The sequence below is a fragment of the Salvia hispanica genome, chromosome 3 (assembly GCF_023119035.1).
Source record: "Salvia hispanica cultivar TCC Black 2014 chromosome 3, UniMelb_Shisp_WGS_1.0, whole genome shotgun sequence".
Taxonomy (NCBI): domain Eukaryota; kingdom Viridiplantae; phylum Streptophyta; class Magnoliopsida; order Lamiales; family Lamiaceae; genus Salvia; species Salvia hispanica.
The window spans coordinates 25,378,711-25,392,612 of record NC_062967.1 but is presented as its reverse complement, the minus strand read 5'-3'; the positions used below and the strand labels follow the sequence as shown (position 1 = coordinate 25,392,612).

The window sequence follows — 13,902 nt, the reverse complement described above, 5'->3', positions numbered from 1 at the left end:
TGCGCCGCAATTTATTTTATATAGATTGGGCTATATCAACCTACATTGTACAATACCAGTCCCCCTTGTTGATATGTCACTGTTTTTGAGAATTTGTCACAATCTTATTTAATTAATCGTCTGACCTCATATTTTATTCTTGTATAAAGTCTTTGGTTAAACGTATATACGATTTGAAAGGTTGAGTTTATTAAAGTTCCGTTTTGTAATACTCCTAATAGTAAAAAAAAATAAAATGAAGTGCATCGGTAAAACTTTCTTGAAACACTTATAATTATTTTACTTTTTATTTATGAGATTGAATGTCAGAACTTATTTTAAATAATTATTATATTTAAATAAAATAATTTTTCACTCACATTTCATTTTAAACTAATATATATAAGTGAGACTCTTATTCCACTAACATTTTCCACCTATTTTCTTAACATTTCTTCAAACTCATGCCTCATATGAATGAGACTCTTGACGACGGAGGGAGTATCTGTAATAGCAATCACGGAAATTTTTTGCTGGGCCCCTATTACATGACGGCCCGGATGGGGAGGCCCAGTTTCAGTTTTGATGTTGGCAGATAGTGGGATTGCATGAAGGCTATACAGAACATCCACCACCTTTACCGACGGAGATGGACGGTGCTTCGCTAATCGACGATGGATTTCCGGCCACAAAGTTGTTCAACCAGGGATACTCCTACACATACGACGACGTCATCTTCCTCCCTCACTACATCGACTTCCCCACCGACGCCGTTTCTCTCTCCACCAAGCTCAGCCGCCGCGTCGCCCTAGCTATACCCTGCGTCTCCTCTCCGATGGACACAGTCACCGGATCCTCCATGGCCACCGCCATGGCTTCCCTCGGCGGCATCGGTATCGTACACTATAACACCCCCACTGTCGATCAAGCCTCACTCATTCTCCGCGCTAAATCACATAAAATACCTTTCTCTCATGAGATTGTAATCAAGTCCCCTTCGGATTCAATTTCATCCGCGGATGATTTCTGCTCCGCTCCCTGCATTTTCGTGACCGATGTAGGGAGCGAGAGTTCGAAATTTTTAGGGTTTGTGAAGAAATCGGATTGGGATAAATTGGATGATAAGGAAGTTAGGGTTTCTGAGTATATGACCATGTCGTCGACTACTCTCCCGTCTAGTTATAGTTTTGAGGATGTTGCTGGATATCTAGCCAAGGATAGGGCCGAATTTGTGCCATTGGTGAGGGATAATGGGGAAGGGGTAGAGGAAATTATTAACTTAGTTAGTAGTGAAGATGTGGAGATGATTGAGGGGTTTCCGAAGCTGGGGCTGCCGTCACTGGCGCCGGATGGGAGTTTCTTGGTGGGCGCTGCGATAGGGACTCGAGATTCGGATAAAATGAGGTTGGAGCATTTAGTGAAGGCAGGGGTGAATGTGGTGGTTCTTGATAGCTCTCAGGGAAATTCAGTCTATCAGATTGAGATGATTAAGCATGTCAAGAACAATTATCCGGAGCTGGATGTGATTGGTGGGAATGTAGTGACAGCGTATCAGGCGCAGAACTTGATTCAGGCAGGGGTGGATGGACTTAGAGTTGGTATGGGGTCAGGTTCCATTTGCACCACCCAAGAAGTATGTGCGGTTGGACGTGGGCAGGTATTTCATAATAGCTTTGTGTTATTGTTAATCTGATTACTAGTGTTATCAGAATCTGGCATTCCTTAATTTGTGAAGTGAATTGTTGGTTTGAATTCTCAGGCAACAGCAGTTTATAAGGTTGCATCAATTGCGGCTGAGAGTTCGGTGCCTGTGATTGCGGATGGTGGAATATCAAACTCGGGTCACATTGTGAAAGCTTTGGCCTTAGGGGCATCAACTGTGATGATGGGTGGCTTTTTAGCTGGAAGTAATGAAGCTCCTGGTACTTATGAATATCAGGTAAAGCTAGTACTTTAAAGTTACTTATTTAACTTCAAATTACAAAATCTGTTGTGAAGTTCCAATTTTGATTCAAGGTGCAAAGCATCGTGCCTATTCATATATTTATCATATACAGTGTTTTCGCATATGTTGATACATGTCCTATACATTATGTAAAATTATGTTTCTCAAAGGTTTAAGTGAACAAAGATATTAGGTCGTAATATTAGGCCACGAGAAGGCTTACTTATCAGCTACATGTCGTCCCTGCAAGCTTTGCATTCCCTTGATCTAATCTTTATCTTGCTTCTTTGTGATTCAGTTTGTATCTATCTTTAGGGAATGTTAGGCTTAACAAAATATCAACATGATATTTAGGAACACTTGTTAGTACTTAATAATCTGGATGATAAATCATTGTAATTTGCCATTAATTGGAGGTTACATTATCATTTGTGTCAAGGGTGGTTGGCGAGTGAAAAAGTACAGAGGTATGGGATCCCTTGAAGCAATGACAAAAGGTAGTGATGCCCGATACTTGGGTGATACAGCAAAGCTGAAAATAGCACAAGGTGTAGTTGGAGCAGTGGCTGATAAAGGGTCTGTGTTGAAGTTCATACCCTACACAATGCAAGCTGTGAAACAGGGATTCCAGGATCTCGGTGCCACCTCCCTACAGTCCACTAGTGACCTCCTGCGATCCGGTGTGCTAAGGCTAGAGGTTCGCATATATTCATTTTTGTGAATATGGAAAATGAGTGATGTCAAACACAATTATATGTTTTACTTGTACAGGTTAGAACTGGGGCAGCGCAATTTGAAGGCGGGATCCATGGTTTGGTCTCTTATGAGAAGAAATCCTTTTAAATTACCATCTCTTTATCTGCTCCTTTCGAAGATGGTTTATCCAGAACTTACATACTTTTTCAATAAAGCATCACATCCCTTGGTTTTCAACTCCTTTTGTTATCTATGTGCTCGTGCAAGAATGGAGGCAAAAGTATAAGAAAGGACATCTTTCTTTTTAACAAAGGGTGATGGTGGGGATGAGCCTGTGAACCATCAAGGCACTGGCTCTCCAGCAATTAACCAGTTTAGACAATCCGGGAAGCAACGTTCCTCACAAGTCGGAGAAGGTACCATAACAACTCAAGCTGCATCATATAACGACACATATCGAGGAGTTGTCACTGCTGCACACCACTTTCGGGAAGTTCGTTAGAGCGTCAAAACTCATTATTTTTGTGTCAATTTCTCAAGTTCATGTCAATTGTCAAGTACCAATATTTGGCTCATTTTTTTTATTTGAGTAGGTAATAATACCTTCTGCGCTTTAAGAGTAAAAATGTTCATTTCTACTTTTGATTTAGTCCCACGAAGTATACTTTATTTCATGGACTATATATTTATTATATGTTGGGCTTTAATATTGTTTGCTCGACGTAGGACATCAACTTGCGAACCTGATGAAAGATTATAAAGACAATTTGCAGCTTATAAAATTTCGACTTGAAAACGATTGTGTTGAGAATCCAAATACAGCAAACTCGTGCATAATTTTTTTTTCAGAACTTCGGTAATGTGCTCATTTCCTCGTATCTTATATTTTAGACTAAAGTCTCTTTTTGGTCCTTAACATATTGTGATTTTACGATTTTGGTCTAAAACATTATCTTTTGAATTATTTGGTCTCTCACAAATTAAAACGGGTCACATATGGTCCGAATTTAACGGAACCGTTAAAATTTAACGGTCAACGGGTTTTAATTACATTTTGACCGGATTAAGTTAATAAATATATTTTTATTAATGTCTAATATCTAATTAACCCAAAACTTAAGAATTTTAAGTTATTAATTTTTATTACAAAAATAAATTACCAGAACTTAAAATCATTTAACAAAAATCAAACACAAGATTTCTACATTTCATGGGCTGGGACGTGTTTTGATTCTCAAAAATCACAATCCCGTTTCCTCAAGTTCCAACCTTTCTCGCTGAAATTCTCGAAGAGGAAGAAAAAATTAGGGCAAAATTCTATTCTAGAGAGAGAGAAATTAGGGCAAAATTATGGCTTGCAGATTCCACTCTCACTGCCCCCAAACAGCGCGGATGTACTACCACCCTCCCACCGGCCACGAAGATTCCGGCCACCAGCACGGGGGAGGTGCCGCCGCTAGCGCTGCCAGAGATCCGGCGGCGGCGATGGGGTCCAAAGGTGTTGCGCGGATTGAAACTACTGACTTCATTTTTTATACTATTGCTTGATTGTTGAGCAATTGAATTTTATGAATTGAAAATTTGTTGGATCTTTCATCTTTGATTATTAATTTCGGTTTAATTTTATATGTTGCGTTTTAGACTAGTTTTGGGCAATTTGTTGTGGTTCCTACAATTTTGCTAGAGATGGAGTATATTTTTTCTCGAGTAAAAAAAAAACAAAAAAAAAAGCATTTTTAAAAGAAAGACAAGATGTTCTTTTAAAAAAAAATCGAATAAAATTTAATTTTTTTTGACAAAAATTAAAATTCTAATATTACCTCTTAATCCGGTCAAAATGTAATTAAAACCCGTTGACCGTTAAATTTTAACGGTTCCGTTAAATTCGGACCAAATGTGACCCGTTTTAATTTGTGAGGGACCGAATAATTCAAAAGTTAATGTTTTGGACCAAATTCGTAAAATCGCAATTTGTTAAGGACCAAAAAGGAACTTTAGTCTATATTTTAAGGGCTCGTTTGGTAGGGCGTAAAATCCCATACAGGCACGCAAAAGCCCTCTATATCTTGAGTTATCTCCTCTTCTCCACAGTTTGGTAGAGAGCGATTTTCTCGGCGGACCCGGCACAAAATACCTGGATCTCGCGGAGTTTGAGACTAGATTCGCCGATCCTTGCATTTCACTATCTCACAAATCTTGAGGCATTATATTTTCTCTACATCTCCGCTTTCGTTTCGTGGAGCTATATGCCCAATTTGCCCTCCTAATTTTCGTTGTCTAACAGTGATGCATGCTAGCATTTCTTTGTCCACTCCAATTCATGGGAAAATCCGATTTTTCAATTCACATTCAAATTCGTACTTCAATTTCATCAGTCGCCATGTTTCTTCTCTAGGTAAAGGGAAAAAAGTAGAAAATTTTAGCTTCCTTTTCTTTTGGCTTTGATACATTGTCGTTTTGGTGCTGTGATTGCAGACATGGAGATCAGTAGCATTTGGGGTTTATGGATATCAGAATTTTACCAAAAAGGGTTTTTTGTGAGTCCCATTTTCCTAATTTTGTAAAAAAACTAATCTTTTCTGGGGGTTGTGTATTCTGCTCTGGATATTTAGGAATATTTTAGCTGCGGTTATTTGTTTGTCAAACCTTGATTTATTTTGTGGAGACTAAGTTGACTCATATTGCTGAAATTGAGCTGTGTTTATGTTAGAAATTATATAACTTTTGGTCCTTTTTAGTGAATGAATTCATGATCAAACTTGATTTTGCTTTATGAAGACAAAGTTGCTGAAATTGAGCTTGTTATGTCAAAATTAACCAATTTTACTCTTGTTAGTAAATGTTCTAATGATCAAACTTGTGACTGTTTGAAATTGATCATTGCTGCTCCATCTAAGTTGTGTGTGAGATCTCTTTGTGAAATCTTGATTTGGGATATTTCTGATTTTGAGCTGTGTTGTGTCAAAATGAATCAACTTTACTCTTGTTAGTCAATGTTCGATGATCAAACTTGTTGACTGTTTGAAAGCATCATTGTTCTACTCCTGATTTGTGTGTAGTTTTAAATTCTCTGTCAAATCTTTATTTGGAGCATTGCTAAATTTGGGTGGTGTTATGTCAAAATTGATCAACTTAGCTCTTGTTAGTAAATGAATTATTGACCAAACTTGTTGACAGTAGAAAGCATCATTGTTCTGCTTATCTAAGTTTTGTGTGTGTGTTGAAATTCTTTATCAATGTTGTTTTGTTTCATGTAGACAAAGTAGGCTTTATTCTTTTTGGTAAACAAAATCATACAATCTAACTTGTCTTCACCTTCACATAATCAAACATGTGTGTGCGTGAATTGTAAGGGAGCATTCAAAGAATTTCAAATCAGAAGACATGCAAGCACGAATCGAAGGGAAGAATTGCGTTGTGACGGGGGCGAATTCTGGCATTGGCTATGCAACTGCAGAGGGCCTAGCTGAACGGTTCGACTTTCTTGCAATATATCTTCCATTCTCCACTGCCATATCATACAAATCTCACATGCCTTGTTTTTTCGTTTTCTGAAGTGGAGCAACGGTGTATATAGTGTGCCAGAGCAAGGAGAGGGGCGAGGCCGCACGGTCAAAGATACAGTCTGCAATGGGCAATAAGAATGTCCATTTGGAGTAAGTGAGGTGGAGATGGCGCGACATCAGAAATTCTGCACGCCAAGATGCAGAGGAGCAAGGATGGAGGAGGGTTAGGGTGACTTTTCATTTCAAAAAGTGGGGGCAACCATGTCTTCACAATGTAATATGCCTACCACACATTGTAATAACTAATAATGGAGTTCTACCAAACACCCTACTAATAAGGATTACTTATGTAAATACATGGGATGAACATTAATCTAAGAACTTGAGGAAATGCCGTAAACACTATCAAACGAGCCCTTAGATCTATTTTATACTGAACTTATATGATTTTGAGGACAAATTAGTATATTATGAATTACGCCAAACCTGATTATCCGAAACAAAATAAAATTATTAGTTGAATCATTGAATGATAAAATGCGCCGAAATCTGGGCCCGGTTTGCCTAACATACTATTTTTGTCCACAAAATAAGTTTTGTAGTACTGTATATCCATTTTTGGCCCGAATACAAAATAAGTTTGTATCTATTTTTATAAAAAATTTCAAATGAGAGAAATCTCATTTTTCACTAATAAATATTATTTTAACATTTTTTTATTCATCTATATTTTATCAATTTTGTATTCTCTCCATTTCATACAAGTTCATACATTTTTTTAGCACAATATTTAGGAAAATTACTATTTGAAGGTTAAGTGGAAAAAGTAAAAAAAAAAATTATGAAAAAGAATAAAGTATCAGAAAAAGAAGAATAAAGTAGATTAAAATAAAGTTTTTTTATCAAAATTGAATAATGCAAGTAGCTTTGAATGGTTGAAAATGGAATAGTGAGCATTGAGCAAAGTACTAGTTTGAAACGGAAAAAAGTGAGTATTAAAACTCGTGGATTATAATCTGTGTCTAACAATATATTTTGGACGGAGGCAATATTTTTTTGATGACAGTGCACAATAAATTTTGAAAGTTTGAACCTATTAAATGATGTAATAATGGGCAAACCGCCTTTCAAACAGAATACAGTACATTTTCTGAAATCTTTCATACTGAATAAATTTATTTGGATAAAATCGGGTAAACGTCCACGTAAGGGACACGTCATCGGAAAATAAAACAAGAAAAACGCAGCAACACCACGTATCAAAAAGTTACAGTTTATTTGTCGCGTGTATAATCATGGCTTCTGCAGCCTTTATCCAGACGACAAGAATCGACGTCGTTGCGTTTGCAGTTGCACACACCTCATTTTGATTCTCTCCCTTTTGTCAATCCCTATTCTCCTTCCACATTTCTCTCCATCTCTTCTTTGATTTCGTATCACTCCTCGCCTATTTTTGGGAATTTCTTAAAAATTTGAAAAATTAAACTAAAAATAGGAGCAGATTACCGATTGCGATGCAAAGGGCTGTTGACACTGTTCTAGCTGTAACAAAAGAGTGAGTCGTATTTCCCCCTTTTTCCCTCGTTTCACGCGCCCTACTGATTTTTAAAATCGTTATTTGTATGATTAATTTGGGGCTGGGTTTCGCCCATGAATATGATTAATTTGTTTATGTTTGTAGAATTATGTTGATTATCATTAGATTTGATTTGTGGTAATTTGAGCATATACGGTAATTAGCTGGCTTTTGGAGGGATGTCTATGAAGACAGAGTTAGTAGTAATTGAGTCAGATTTACATAACGGATCAGGAGCTGCTTGTGCAGGATTATGTGGCCAAATTAACATGAACTAGTCTTGTTTGTTAAAAGAGTTGGATTTTTATTTTTTTTTAATTTAAAATTTTTTTTTTTTTTGGGGGGGATTAGCTAATTGGATTGCATTACTGGAAACCAAACTCTGTTTGTTTGTTCTTAATATTGAGTTGAGGCAGTATATGCACATCCGAATATCGAAATGGAGCTATTTTATGTTCACTGGCGGCAGAGAATGGTTAGACGTGAATGTGAGGATAATGAAATGTCCGATTAAGTAGATGCCTTTTATTTTCGGAGTATGTGGAAATACGAAGTCTTTAAGTATCACCTGATGAAATACGAAGTATGTAAAGGTATCTATAAGTTCTATGCATATGCGTTCAGGACAAATTTGTGATTTTATCAAGTGGGGTATTTGTGCAGTAGGGCATGCATAACGACATTATTGCAGCACGTTACTTCCAGAAAATCCTTCATACTAGTACATGAAGTATGATATATCTTCGGTTTCTTTGTGAACGAGTTCCAGACCACAAACTATTGAATAAGTGAATTTGGTTGTTCTGTACCTCTTCCCGCTTTACAAGATTTACAATATGTCAGCAAGTACCATCTAGAGAGTGTTGAAGTGATTCTAAAGCTTTCATACATTTTATGATGATTCTTTACTTCGCCATTTGTTATCCTTTACACCTGAGAGATGTTACACTTTTTAATTCTTTTACTTGTTGATATAATTTTTAGGTCGGTAAAGACGTTCACCTATGAATCTCTGCACAATATTGTAAGACTGATAAATGGAGTGTCAGCACTTTTATTGTCTATTTTGCCTGGGAAGGCTTCCATTCTTGAAGGCATTCATGGTTGGGAGCTTAGGCCAACTTTCCGTGGACCTCGACTTCCTCGTTGGATGGAAAAGTAAGTTTCATTTCTTTCAATATAAAATCATTAATGAACTGCAGTAGTTACTCTGAATGATTATCCAGCTTTTATGTCTAATGTCTTTCAAATTTAGCAGATTTATTCATTATTATGTTCAGCATTGCCCTGAAGATGATAACATCATATATGTTCTTCTGCTGATAGTCCTGAATGTGCAGTCAAAGTCTGAATAGATGATTGAAATGAAGGATATTCCTTTTCAGCTAATGTACTAAGATAGTGATGTGACTGCATTCTGCATAATTTTTCCACTCATTTTAAATGTATGGGGCTGACATATTTCAAAATTAAGCACAAACCTGCTTAGTTCGAGATTTTCGTGTATCTTTGTTGGGATTGCATTTTGGTGCATCTTTTGAAATTTAATATAAGGAATTTCAAATTTTACTCGACACGGACAATAAATATCACTTATGTCTGAGTTGGAAACTTGGTACCCACCCTTGTCTGTCACTAGATGAATTTTTGTAAATAATCCTTGCTTGACATGAACAATGATTTGAATGTGTGCAGTGGCGTATCGTCTTTCAATCAATTCATTCATGAATTTTCTGTTGATTCTGACACGTCCTCAAGTGTTGATTATTCATCCGATGGAGAAGATTGTGATATTTATCCTCCGTCTCCTCTGTCACAAAGTTCCCGATTCTCACGAGAAAGTAGTTTTACGAAACAGAATAGAAGTTGGATATGGTGGATAGGATGTATAATCTCATGGGCTTTGTTTCCCGTGAAATTACTTTTTGCCCTGCCACTATATATCATTAATTCAGCTTTGCCTTCTTCTAATGCCCCGAGGAGTTCAGGAAACAATCCTTCAGTTGCACAATCTCCTAGAAGACTGCAAAGTCTAAAGGATCATTTTGTTCAACGGGCCACTGATCGCAGACATGGCGTCGTTGAGGTATGTTACAATGCTCATTTGCATAATCTTTTCCCAAGATGATGATGGAACGTTGCCACAGTTGTTTTCAGTTTCTTGAGTTCCTGGTATACAATACCCAAAGTGGTATACTAAACAGTCTCTATTTTGAGCATTGATGTTGTGATTTCTGTTCTTAAACTGCCTTTCCTTGATTAAATCCCGTGATGCTTGTCTATTATCTACAACTCAACAGGAATGTGAAATATAAGGTTGCTTGACTGAATTACATATGTACATCTGTTCCTCTTCTTTTTATTATCTGGCTGGCTCTCAACCCATTGATTAATTAACTAGAACTTAACGAAAATGTGATATAAGAGGGCCAACTGATTGACATACATAAATTTATATCTCATCCTTTTCTTGTTAGTTCCTCAACCTCATAGGGTGTAATATGTGCTTGACATCAGAAACGATAACAAAAAATGGTAACATGATACATTTCTTATTGTGGGACCCTGAGTTTACTGTACTATATCTTGATTGCAATTACATTACAAAAAGTATGCCACATTAATATCTTGTTTATTTTTAGGATCTCCACCTAGCAATTGAGTTTTCTATAGAATCTGCATTTGATTATGTTCACAAGGTGGCCCATAGCATTCTATCTCCAGCAGATACCTTGGGAAGTGTATGCCGGTGGTTCTTATCCAAACTCAGTTTTCAAAACGACATTCCTTCTGAGGATTTTGTCTCTTCTTGCCCCACTACTGTTCTGTCAGATAAGGATCCAGCTCCTTCAGAAAGGAAATCATCTTTCAACCTCAATACAGATGCCAGGACATGTCAAGATGTCATAACGGAGCTTGGGTATGAGAACATGACCTAATGTTATCTTTTCTGTGGTCATTTCCTCTCCCATATGAACAATCTAAATGGTGTTGTGTGTTGAGGCTCCAGTTTCGTAGGGATATGCTGAACGTTTTATCATTTATGTTAGAAATAAGTGCATGTGCATTGAGGTCATGCTGTGTAGTTTTTTCCATATGGATCTTGAACTTTTGGTGGTTTGCCACTTCAGATCAAACCCCCTTCCCCTGCCCTATGTTCTATCTTCTCTAGTTTTCAAAAGTCGTCACTGCTCCTTGTGAAAACTATATGTTAATCCGTATATTTTTTTGTTAGGGTTCAAGTTATCAGCGTTGAAGGGCAAAATAATTCTTATCTATCTAAGAGTTCTTTTTTCTTTTTATGTTTTAGGTATCCTTATGAAGCTATCCGTGTAGTTACAACTGATGGCTATGTACTTCTTCTGGAAAGAATTCCAAGGTTTGTGAGCAAAACACATGATCAGTTGTCTAGTTCACTTTTTGTTTTATTGCGATTTATATCAGAAGCAGTTTGCTGTTCCACTCCGAGAAAGGAAATTAAAAATTGCAATTTGATGTTTGTAAACTTAATGCAGGAGAGATTCACGAAAAGTTGTCTATCTGCAGCATGGAATATTAGATTCATCTATGGGGTAAGTTTTTGATATAGATCAATCAGGGTGGTATTTTATAGTGAACAATACTTGTTTTGACCTGTAAAGTCTTCTAATTATTTTGCACATCTTATATAGTAATGTGTTGTGCATTTGATAATCGTGCTCATGTTAATTTTTTATCCTTCAAATAATTTTATCATCCTTTACCCATATTCTGACACTAGTAGATAAATTTACAGTTGGGTGTCAAATGGTGTTGTCGGTTCTCCTGCTTTTGCAGCCTATGATCAAGGTTCGTATAATATACCAATAGCCAAACCCGGTTCTTGAACATATCTAGTGCAAGCATAATCCTTGATAGTGATTTTGCCCCCTCTTATATGCAGGTTATGATGTTTTTCTTGGAAATTTACGGGGATTGGTTTCAAGAGAACATATTGACAAGAATATCTCATCACGGCAGTAAGTGCTACCTATTTGTGGCACACTAATTAATAATGATAAAAAAAGGGACTGGTCACAATTTATTGATCAGATAATCACATAGAGTAAGTTTGTGATAAGCTCCAGCAGTATCTGGGTAATAAAGATTGTTCTATTTCCGGTAGATGGTCTTTGCCAATTCACTTTAATTCCATATTGTATCTGCATTACTCCTTCTATATCCAGTCTTCCAATGTGGGCAGTTCAATTCAATGTTTATGAGGGCAGGGGTTACTCAGTTGAAGTGGTTGTTACTTTTGTTTAAACTCTTAATAAATATATCTAGGTGGAAAGAGCCAAAAAAATTTTGCAAGTTGAAATCTCCTTGCTGATGCTAGGATTTGGTTCGGAAGGAACCTACTGGCATGGAACATGGATTTGTGTGGTTCCCATTCTCCAATCCCACAAATTAGGCACCATTCTGCCTCGAATAGCTTTAAGATCTAAGAGTACCTGCATATGGAAGTATAATCATTGTAGGTACTTCATATGTTGCATTTGTTCGTACCAAACTAAGTTGTGAAGGCAAAAATAAAAAAGAGAACAACTGTGTCTCGTGGAAAAACACTAATAAGTAGCGCCCATTAGTTATGTTTACCACTGATTGAAGTTGGTATCCCATATTGAAATATGCTTTTTCTTTTTCTGTTTCCATCATAAAAGAATATTACTAGAGTACTACCATTCAAATTGTATACTTGTATACTTTCCCATTATGGAAAGCTTCAGAGTTTATTATGTCTCATACCCTTTTTGGAGGGTTGTCCTTATCAGGTTACATATTCTATAACACTCCTGATTAAACCATATTCTATAACACTCCTGATTAAACTAAATTTGTGCAGATATTGGAATTACTCGATTAATGAGCATGGGACTCAAGATATACCAGCAATGGTAGAGAAGATACACGACATTAAGATTTCTGAATTGAAGTCTAACCAATCTGATCCCGAGGAAGAAAGTAACAACGATCAACCTTACAAGCTTTGTGCAATTTGTCACAGCCTAGGAGGAGCTGCCATTCTGATATATGCTATAACTCGTCGGATAGAGGAAAAGCCCCATAGACTGTCCAGAATGATCCTACTCTCACCAGCTGGCTTTCACCATGATTCTACAGTTGTATTCACAGTATCGGAGTTCCTGTTTTTTCTGCTTGCTCCTCTATTAGCACCTATCTTGCCAGCCTTCTACATTCCCACTAGGTTTTTCCGTATGCTGCTAAATAAGTTGGCTCGCGACTTCCACAACTTACCTGCCGTCGGGGGACTGGTACAGACACTCATGAGTTACGTCGTGGGTGGGGACAGCTCAAACTGGGTAGGGGTTTTAGGTCTACCACACTACAATATGAACGACATGCCAGGCGTCGCCTTCCGGGTGGCACTGCATCTGGCGCAGATGAAGCGCTCCAAGAAGTTTGCAATGTTCGACTATGGCAGTCCCGCTGCGAATATGGAGGTGTATGGTTCCCCAGAGCCGTTGGACCTGGGGGAGTACTACAGCTTGATCGATATCCCCGTCGATCTCGTGGCCGGGAGGAAGGACAGGGTGATCAAGCCATCCATGGTGAGGAACCACTACAAGTTGATGAAGGATGCAGGAGTGGAGGTTTCCTTCAGTGAGTTTGAGTACGCGCACCTGGACTTCACGTTCTCTCACTGCGAGGAGCTCTTGTCCTACGTGATGTCGCGTCTGCTGCTGGTGGGCCCGCCCTCAAAACAGATGCAGAGGCCTAAATCTGTCAAGGGGAAGAGAAAAGATCTGCAGGTGAAAACAGGCAAATGAACAGGTGAGAGCTGGTTTTTCGAAGCGATTTCTGTATGAAATGTTCGATGGTCAACCTATGTAAATACATAGAGAGAGACTAGTTTTAGGAGTGGTTGGTGGTGTTGTGAGAGAAATGTGAAGCCATCTTAGGTCTTCAGTATACCCTTGTCTACTTTTTTTCTTCTCAAACTTTTTTTCTGGGATTAGAGGAGTTAGGGACTGGGTTTGGTGTGGACCTATCAGCAAGCACCTCTAGTTTGTGTACTATCATGTCAAGTGTGTTGTCTCATGTATGTAACTTTAAAGCTCCGAATTTTCATTAGATGATGTTCAAGTTGTGCAATTTATGTTGTTACTATACAGTCTATACTATTTGTGTGTTCGATGATAATATGATGGGGATATATT

At 37.6% G+C, this 13,902-nt stretch overlaps 2 protein-coding genes across 6 annotated transcripts; both read left to right on the top strand.

Annotated features, from left to right (window-relative positions):
- Positions 1-583: 583 nt before the first annotated feature.
- Positions 584-3,260, top strand: LOC125212069 (inosine-5'-monophosphate dehydrogenase-like). The gene is made up of 4 exons (XM_048112107.1): positions 584-1,636; positions 1,739-1,918; positions 2,364-2,621; positions 2,696-3,260. The coding sequence occupies exons 1-4, from the start codon at positions 629-631 to the stop codon at positions 2,765-2,767; spliced, it is 1,518 nt and encodes a 505-aa protein (XP_047968064.1). The 5' UTR covers positions 584-628; the 3' UTR covers positions 2,768-3,260.
- A 4,161-nt stretch (positions 3,261-7,421) lies between these two features.
- Positions 7,422-13,837, top strand: LOC125213318 (gastric triacylglycerol lipase-like). 5 transcript variants are annotated; one of them, XM_048113792.1, is made up of 9 exons: positions 7,422-7,681; positions 8,687-8,860; positions 9,398-9,788; positions 10,402-10,622; positions 11,013-11,081; positions 11,218-11,274; positions 11,478-11,530; positions 11,625-11,700; positions 12,567-13,837. In XM_048113792.1, the coding sequence occupies exons 1-9, from the start codon at positions 7,641-7,643 to the stop codon at positions 13,510-13,512; spliced, it is 2,028 nt and encodes a 675-aa protein (XP_047969749.1). In that variant the 5' UTR covers positions 7,422-7,640; the 3' UTR covers positions 13,513-13,837. The 5 variants fall into 5 exon arrangements, with proteins under 5 accessions (XP_047969749.1, XP_047969748.1, XP_047969750.1 ...); XM_048113791.1 differs by having other exon boundaries at positions 7,423-7,681; positions 10,345-10,622; XM_048113793.1 differs by having other exon boundaries at positions 7,424-7,681; positions 9,686-9,788; positions 10,345-10,622.
- The last annotated feature ends 65 nt before the right edge of the window (positions 13,838-13,902 follow it).

Bases quoted from the DNA above. Each gene is read 5' to 3' on its own strand.
- LOC125212069 (XM_048112107.1), top strand. From the start codon at position 629: ATGGACGGTGCTTCGCTAATCGACGATGGATTTCCGGCCACAAAGTTG. The intron at 1,637-1,738 runs GTATTTCATAAT...TTGAATTCTCAG, and splicing joins GTGCGGTTGGACGTGGGCAG to GCAACAGCAGTTTATAAGGT. The intron at 2,622-2,695 runs GTTCGCATATAT...TTACTTGTACAG, and splicing joins CCGGTGTGCTAAGGCTAGAG to GTTAGAACTGGGGCAGCGCA.
- LOC125213318 (XM_048113791.1), top strand. From the start codon at position 7,641: ATGCAAAGGGCTGTTGACACTGTTCTAGCTGTAACAAAAGA. The intron at 11,082-11,217 runs GTTTGTGAGCAA...AACTTAATGCAG, and splicing joins CTTCTGGAAAGAATTCCAAG to GAGAGATTCACGAAAAGTTG. The intron at 11,701-12,566 runs GTAAGTGCTACC...AAATTTGTGCAG, and splicing joins AAGAATATCTCATCACGGCA to ATATTGGAATTACTCGATTA.